Below are 8905 nucleotides of genomic sequence, written 5' to 3'. Positions count from 1 at the left end.
CATCTTGGTTTTCACCAGCGTTTCTACCTTCACGTTCATTGCAAAGGAGATCCTAACCGGTCAGGTCCATCTATTTCGTTCAAACGTCTCTTCGAGGGAAGGATGGGCTGAGTTCTGCTCTGCGGTTCGCCTCTGTCTGCTGAAGGAAGCCCCGTCGTCTGCGAATGCGTGACTGTAGGTGGATGATTTCAGCGTGATTCCCGGAGCGATGTCTGCCGCAGAAGGAGCTCATAGCCCGGACAGACTCAATCAGTTTGAGCAGCTGTCTGGAAGGCCTCCGCTAAGAGCTGCAGGTCAGTGAGAAGTCAGTTAACAGCTTGAATTAAGCACAAACATAACAATATTTTCCTCCATAAACATCAATTTCTGTCTCATTTCTATCAGTAAAGCACAGTTATTTTGTATTTTTACATATAGCGCTAATAGCATTTAGCGTTAGCCGAGTCGCTAATGTCTTTGTTTTGGTTACAAACTTTATAAATGCACATGTGTAATTATTATATTTATCACATGTCATATTTGGCAAAAGGCTGTGCATTGTCATGTGTTGTTAGTTTGTCTGTAAAAAAAAGTTGAATTAAATACTGGTAACGTTAACTTGTAGATTGAGTCTTGCATTTTAGCTAACGTCACATCTGTCAGACTTATTTTATTTATTTATGATGTAAATGAAGAGGATGGGAATATTTTTTCTTACTTTTATACTTGCTTGTAACGTTTTAATCAGGTCTTATGAAATATGAGGTGATTATGAGGTGTTATGAAATACAAAATATGGCAATATAGTTGTTAGATGTGGAAATTTATAATAACAGTCGGTGCTTTAACTCTATGTCATTGGTTTGCAGATTAAAATTTTAAACAAACCTGTTTGGAATAACTTCGTAATCGTCAGCATAGTGATCTACTGAATAAATAGGGTAAATTTGTTACTAAAGTATCTATTTATATTTGTAGATTAAATGTAAACGTTCAGATCTGTTTGAATGTTTGACTAAATGATTTTTAATGCACACCAGCAGTAAAAAGAATGAATGTGCCGAGGCTCATACACAGAATTGCTTGGTGTTTAGTGTAATGTTTATAGTTCAGGGATGTATTTCACTTGGCTGTTTGTTTGGACTGTTAAATAGTGCCACAGATCAGCACATGGGTAAATACAACTCCATGAGTAAATAAAAGTCCGTCTCCGACCTGGGGTCTGGATCTACTCAAAGTCACAGTGTAAATATCCTGTGAGCTTTGCTTTTCTAATCTTTCATCTGTAAGACATACGCAGTGATAGTTTCTGTAGCTGTAATGCATTAAAACCGTACTGCTGTGTGACTTCAGGACATTTAATGATGTTCACAGTCACAGCACCCATCTCATAGCCTGCAGTTCTAGCCATCAAAATTTATACTTGTGCAAAAGTTACACTATGCACATCTTATGTATTCATCATAACAGGCTTCATGGATTGGAATGAACGCAGAATGTTAAATGGTACACATTAGGGCTGCACGATGTGTCGTTTAAGCATCGATATCACAATGTACGAATCCACGATAGTCACATCGCAGGATGTGCGATGTAGGCTGTCGTAGCTGATCCGTTATTCATTAACTGTACGGGCCAGCTGCTCCCCAGCCATTGACGAATGTGATTCGTGGATTAATTGCACAGCTTAACCATCATAGAGTGAAAGTTTATCATTTGCATGTGTTTTTAAGTCCTGTCAGTTTAACAGGGCAGAGAGAGAGAGGGAGAGGCCGCACGCTCACCGTCTTCAAACAACACGAGTGCTGACTTTCTCTCTCTCCCTCACGCATATTAATCAATTGACACGATGGTGTCGATGTTTAAATCATTTAAAATGAGAATGTAAGTGTGCTTACCCCATTTTTGTTTGTAAGAAAAAATTAGATTAGATTTCATATCGCAATATATCGCAGAAAAATAAAATATCGCAATGTAATTTTTTCCCAATATCGTGCAGCCCTAATGCACATGCATAATACACGCTTCTTGTCTGGAGGCAACTGGTTTAATGAAAATATTGCGCTTAGATGATCTTTTGCAAATGAAAATCATAAAAACCTTAAATCTAACCAGGTGACTTCGCTTCGTGCAATAGTAATATGTGCTGTCATGGCCAGAGGTTTTCATGTCTTGTGTGGACATCTTCTGAAAGGGCTTACTGTCTGTTCTGACACTTTGGGTGACTTCTGATGGTCCAGAACGCTTAGCAACTGCATAGCATCGCTCGGCCAAACATCACTGTTGTGCAACTATCATTTGCTTTCTGTAGAGCCAATAGAAACCAGTGCATATGCTTAAACCAAAGTATGCTCAAACCAGTTATCAGTGTGTTTTCATGTTTCCAAACATTGAATTCATTATCAACACAGTACATTAAACAGAGCTGTAAATATCAGGAGGCCTGGAAAAGTCATGGAATTAATACAAAATAATATAGGTTTGTGAAGTTTATAGAGTGAATTTAAATTTGTGTTCATCTCTAAAATATTTTGTTGATTTTGAATTGCCAGTTCCTTATCCAGTAATCACAACCGCTTAGAAAAATCGTGGGAATTAAGTGGTAAAAGGAGTGGAAACCCCGATTAATTTTTTAAGAAGTCTCTCATGTTCATTCAAAGCTGCTTTTTATAACTTGAATACAGTAAAACATTAATGTTGTGAAATATTATGACTTATTTAAAATAACTGATTTTTTTTTTCATATATTTTAAAGCTTTCAGCAGCCCTTACTCCAGTCGCAAGGAACATTTCATTTAATATTTTTTTTGTGGAAATTCAAGTTCAAATGAACAGCATTTAACCTTGTAAATGTCTTTATTCTCAGTTCTGATCATAATAATCCTGGCATAAATAAAAGTATTCATTTCTTTAAAAATAAAATAAAAACTGACCCCAAAGCATTTAGTAACGGCACCAAATATCCTAATATTCATTATTCTAGTAAATCCTAGTTTAAATACTGTATTTCCCCCCTAGGTTGATAATGGAAACACTATTTTTTTGCACCTTTGTTTTCTTGTTATAACTTTACTCCCTTCTACAGACAGCAGCATATTGTTGTGTTATAGTATGGTACAAATGTACATGTTTTTTGATTTTGTCCTGTGAATGTGTTGTTCATGCACTAGTACCAAAGGGGTTTTGCTTGAGCATTAGTGCTAGTACTCTTTTAAATATTGTGGCCTTTTTGGATGAATCTCTTAGAAACCTTGCACACTGAACAAATACAAAATGGAATTGGATGATTTTGTTGTCCTTTCTTCTTAAAAAGAGAAAAAGAAAGAGGGAATATTGGATCCATCATCCAATCCAAGGAGAGTTCCATCACTTTATCACTTCGCTTGTATGGTGACTCAAAATAATCAGAACACCTCTCAAAATGGGAAAAATGCAGAAAATCTTTATATATATATATATATATATATATATATATATATATATATATGATGGGACAAAGTTTCAGAGGCAGTGTGTAAATGTGATTGACACAATGTGAGCTCGTATTTATTTTTTTACGTGTGAAAAGTGCAAATGAATATTTTTTTTTTTGTTATTGCACAGATTAATTAAACTGTGGGACGTGTGGCAGTGAGGAGGTTTTTCTCCTATAGGATGTGACCAAATCACTTTTTGATGTACATTAGTCTTTGTTTTCATTTGACAACCCATTTGTTGACCCCTTGAGTGTTGGGTACGGTGTTTGTCTGTTTATGTGTTCCTTTATTTTGCCATTGTCCTTTTGTTGTTGTTTTGTCTGTCTGACTGCGGTAATTGTGGTAACAGGCTCTAAGAAGAGAGTTTCCTGGGTACAAGCTCGAAGACTCCTTGGCCAGCCCTGCCCCACTCTACGGATCCCTAACAGGTTTTTAAGAGAAGGTGGGTAATAGGCGATGTCCGCCTTTTACTGAACTTCAAAAAAGAAAACCCACATGACAAATCTGGAGGCTTCCCCCATGCTGTCCCCACCCTACCTCTCTTCAAAACTGCTCTAAATCACTGTGGTGTCAAGAAAAAAAGAAAAGAAAAGAAAAAAATGCCAGGGCTTTTTCTGCTTTGCTTTCAGTGGGGGCAAAGCTGGGGCAGGATGGCTTGGGTGTTAAAGAAAAAAAACGGGAAAGGTCAAAGTGTTTGTCTGGTTGTGTGTGAGGGATGTGTATTGGTCCTTTTTATTTTTATTGATTGTGTCAGTTTTGTTTTTAGTTCCCTCCCATCCTTATTAGCTCATCCCACTCAGATGCAGCATCCGGGTTTCACTGCCAGGAAATTTGCCAGGGTGTGGTTGCTAGCTTGCACGTGCCGTGATCATAGTTTACCTTTGGACTGTGCAGATCAGTTCTTTTCAGAGATTCAAAAGATGAATTAACCATGTTGGGTGTCACCTTATCAAAGGTTTATACACTGGGACAAAAAAGTTGTATGCATATTTTGTGAATTGCCATTTTATAAAATTTTATTCCTCAATTCGAAATCTCTCTCTCTCTCTCGAAATGTTATTCATGTATTTAAAAATGTATTGTTTTCATTTTAATAATGTTTAATAATAGTAACAATATATTAATGTATTTATATTATTGATTGTAGTAATAATATAGATGAAACATTATTCAGTTTTTATTGTTAAAATAACAATCATAGTAAACAAAAAATAATAGGTGTGTGTGTGTGTGTGTGTGTGTGTGTGTACTATATATATATATTGTTATAATAACAACAGATTTTATTATTATATTAATAAATAATAGCATTTATTTAGAAATGGAGTTGTTTCAGCTGAACTCCTGATTGTGTTTCTGTGAATTGTGTTTGGGGGAGAGTGGCTATAGCTTCTTTGACATGAACATTTAATTAACTAAACCTAGAGCTTTGTCTAAGGGAAGGAAGTTCATCTAAATCTAATCCTGATTCCTGAATCTAGTCGATTCCATATCTGTATCCTGTTATAAAATTCTGAATAAATCTGGTTGTAGATTATGAAGCTTACTCGGGTTTTTATTTGCAGCCTGAAGTATGCATTTCATGTAGGATTGATGTGGTTGGATTTGCTCACTTTATTGCTGATCTAATTAAAAATGAGTGTTGATCTACTCATTTATGTCTGAAATGTAGGTAAATTTGTTTTGTTTGTTTGTTTTCCAACTGCTTACCTTTTTAAATTTAATAAAACCAGAATGGCTAATATGTTACTGTTATTGTAACTATAAACTAATAATACAGTTGTCATTTTGTTTCACAGGTGACTTTGTGAAGAACCTCCTTCCTGCTTTCCAGAATTGTCCCGTTGACATTGTATTGTGGTTTCTCAGAATAATTTGTTGCCGTACATTCCAAATCCAGCAGCAAACACTGGATCTCGTTTTTTTTTCTCTCCGCATCTTAAATCATTCCTTCTACCTTTTAAGAAAGAGAATCAGTGAGGACCTCTCATCATCGCCACTAACTGAACTGTGTAGTAGTTTATCTTTGGTCTTGTCATCTATATGCTGCTATCTGTCATTGTAGGTCAAAGAGCCCCCCCGGCCCGGAGCGGCCATCGCTGTGTGGCTGACAACACCAACCTCTATGTGTTTGGAGGGTATAACCCCGACTATGACGAATCAGGTGGCTCAGAGAATGAAGACTACCCTCTGTTCAGGGAGCTGTGGAGGTTCCACTTCGCCACAGGAACATGGCAACAGATCCGCACAGAGGGTTTCATGCCTACTGAACTGGCTTCAATGTCAGGTAAAATGTGTTCTGTCTATCTATCTTAATCGATTCTCATTTTTAAGAAATTATATTGATTCTTAAATCCCAAGAATCGATTACTCTAGCCTGTTTGTCATCTTTGTACATCACACAGCTGTTTTGCACGGAAACAACCTGCTTGTTTTTGGCGGGACCGGAATCCCGTTTGGGGAAAACAACGGAAATGATGTTCACGTCTGCAACGTTAAATACAAACGTTGGTCCCTCCTCAACTGCAGGGGCAAGAAACCCAATCGAATATATGGACAGGTACAAAAGCCTTAAGTTCTGATGTTTACTAGTAAACATACTAACTGGTATTGATTAATTGAGTGATCCCTAATTTGTTTTGAAGGCGATGGCCATAATCAACGGCTTCCTATATGTATTTGGAGGTACGACAGGCTACATCTACAGCACAGATCTTCACAGACTGGATCTGACAACACGTGAGTGGATTCATCTGAAACCCAACAACCCTCCAGATGACCTGCCGGAGGAGCGGTAACCTTTGATTTCCTTTTAAACCAAGATAGGGTCACTGAACACATTTATGCATGCCACCACTTTTTGTCTGATGCTAAAATGTCAGTCTGTGAACAGATATGCCAAACTTTATTCTAAATTTGTTTTGTATAGATATAGGCATGAGATAGCCCATGATAGACAGAGGATCTATATTCTAGGAGGGGGAACTTCCTGGACTTCCTACCCATTAGACAAGGTACAAATGTTTCCATTAATTGCCATTTTTAAGGCAGTATTCACTGTGTTACATGACATCAGTTGTTTACTGGAGCTAATGGGCCTTGCTCAAGAAATATGAAAACATTCATTTAGTTCATACTTAAATTGTCATTTGCATTCTTAATGATTTTGTTCAGAAATTTTAATGACAGTTTTCCCAAATGTTTGTATCAGATACATGCATATAACCTTGAAACAAATTCCTGGGAGGAAATCACAACTAAGCCTCATGAACGAATAGGTTCGTAATGCAATTCTTGACTTAACATATGACAATGGAAAGCCTACTGTAAAAGTTCATGCTTAATCAGTGCTTTTTTTATTTTTCAGGATTCCCAGCCCCTCGGAGATGTCATAGTTCTGTGCAGATTAAAAATGGTAAGGCGTTAATAATGTAAATTGTTGAGTTTATGATCCGTTGTAGGGCTCAGTGTGTGATTTGCTGTTGTTCTTTGTGGCAGATGTATTTATATGTGGAGGTTACAATGGTGAAGTAATACTAGACGACCTGTGGAAAATCAACCTGCTGACGTTTCAGTGGAATAAACTACCTGCAGTGATGCCTGAACCTGCGTACTTCCACTGTGCTGCTGTTACCCCAGTCAGTTCATACTTAGTTCATTTTAATATTTTGAATTATGTATTTATATTATTTACGTATTTATTTAATGTTTACTCTGTGGTAAACAATTTTCCACTAATAAAAATCTAAAATCGTTCTAAATGTCCTTTTTTTCTATCTCTCTCTCTCTCTCTCTCTCTCTCTCTCTCTCTCTCTCTCAGGCCGGCTGCATGTACATCCATGGTGGTGTGGTGAACATCCATGAGAATAAGCGGACTGGTTCCTTATTTAAGATCTGGCTGGTAGTGCCCAGTCTGCTGGAGCTGTGCTGGGAGCGTCTGCTCAAAGCCTTCCCACACCTGGCCCAACTTACCCCGATACAGCTGCTAAACTTGGGCCTCACCCAGGAACTCATTGAACGCTTGAAATAAAGAGGCGAGGGGACTGTGAGTGTGAGAGACAGATTGTGTACGTACTGTGCGTGTACCTATTTTTTTTTTTTTTTTTTTTTTTTGCAGCTGATTATGGGCAGCACTTGAAGCCAGTGTGTGGATGATTTCAACTAAGGAACCCCATCCTAACAAAGCCCGCCTTAAAACCAAAAACTGTAGAATGCCTTTTTTGTTTTGCTATGCACCTTTTAATGATTTGAAAATCAATACAAAACATAAATATCCATTAGAGAGAAAGATCTATGGGTCAGCGACCTGAAAGTATCTTTTTTTTTTTCTTTCTTGAGATTGTAATATTGTTATTTATTGACCTTCAGTAGTGACCTGGGGGACATGTCGAGTAGATTTTAATGATGTATCTTAATTTGATTTCCTCTCCTGTCAAAGAATTATTTACATTTTATGAATCACCACATCACAGAGTGAATATTAAATCAGCAGAGATGTGACCAGAGTTCGATTAGCTTAGAGTTAGAGTTTCAAGGCAACTGTTTGGATATCTGAACAGACTTATGGAGAACTCTTGATGTCTGGGATTGGGATTTAAGGTTTTACTTAAGTGAAAAAGTGTTGAAAAATTAAATGTTTTAACAAAATGGGATTTGACAGAGAATGTTGATTTTTAGGTTGGATGCTGTTGCTCAGATTTGCAGTTAAGGCACAAACACCAGACCAAGTGATGTTTCGGCAGAGCTGTTCCCATGTTTCACTCAGTTTTGTAAACCAATCGTTACATCACTGTGAATAAGGTGCTCCTAAAATTACTTTTAATGGTTTTACTGAAATAAAATGCTTTTCTGTAAATCATCCCTCATATGTTCAAACGGACACATTCACAGTGCCTTTACTGATCAAGACGTGATGTGCTAAATTTAACAAAGCCTTGCTAAAAGCACTTTATTATTATTAGTTATTTCAAATTCTTTTCTAGAACAAGCTGACCTGAATTTATAATGCAAAAAATGCACACTTACCATTTTCATCAAGCTTTCTAGCACTTGATGCATTTACCAAAAATAAAACTATTTAAATGTAAAACTGTTTGGTCAGCACAATGCTAATGATATTTTGGATAGATAACCTTCCTGTCATTTAGCAATAATGTAGCGGAGCATCTTTTACTTTGCTGAATTCAAAACATATCTGGTCGCAATGACAAATACAGCATCTTGAATTCAGAGTTAATGCATTTTGCCTTGTTGGGTTATGTAACCGGTTACAATTCTTGGCCATTTAACTATGTTCATTAGGCACCAGCAATTGATGTAGTTGAGTTAAATGTTAAAAGGTTAATAATTGCTACTAAACCCAGTTAAATTTGATTTATGTTGACAAAGTAGCTTCTTTCTGGTATTAGGTCACATACATGCCCATAATATGTGCCTACCCATCCACCTTC

The 8905-nt window shown here is 36.9% G+C and overlaps 1 protein-coding gene across 2 annotated transcripts; it reads left to right on the top strand.

The window, feature by feature from the left end:
* On the top strand, positions 1-8644 carry LOC132098900 (kelch domain-containing protein 10-like). 2 transcript variants are annotated; one of them, XM_059505173.1, is made up of 10 exons: positions 1-293; positions 3805-3897; positions 5521-5742; positions 5861-6015; positions 6101-6249; positions 6385-6469; positions 6667-6733; positions 6823-6870; positions 6954-7093; positions 7276-8644. In XM_059505173.1, the coding sequence occupies exons 1-10, from the start codon at positions 209-211 to the stop codon at positions 7483-7485; spliced, it is 1254 nt and encodes a 417-aa protein (XP_059361156.1). In that variant the 5' UTR covers positions 1-208; the 3' UTR covers positions 7486-8644. The 2 variants fall into 2 exon arrangements, with proteins under 2 accessions (XP_059361156.1, XP_059361157.1); XM_059505174.1 differs by lacking the exon at positions 3805-3897.
* The last annotated feature ends 261 nt before the right edge of the window (positions 8645-8905 follow it).

This window comes from Carassius carassius, chromosome 22 (genome assembly GCF_963082965.1).
Source record: "Carassius carassius chromosome 22, fCarCar2.1, whole genome shotgun sequence".
Taxonomy (NCBI): domain Eukaryota; kingdom Metazoa; phylum Chordata; class Actinopteri; order Cypriniformes; family Cyprinidae; genus Carassius; species Carassius carassius.
The sequence above is the reverse complement of the archived record's forward strand: the minus strand, read 5'-3'. Positions and strand labels throughout refer to the sequence as shown.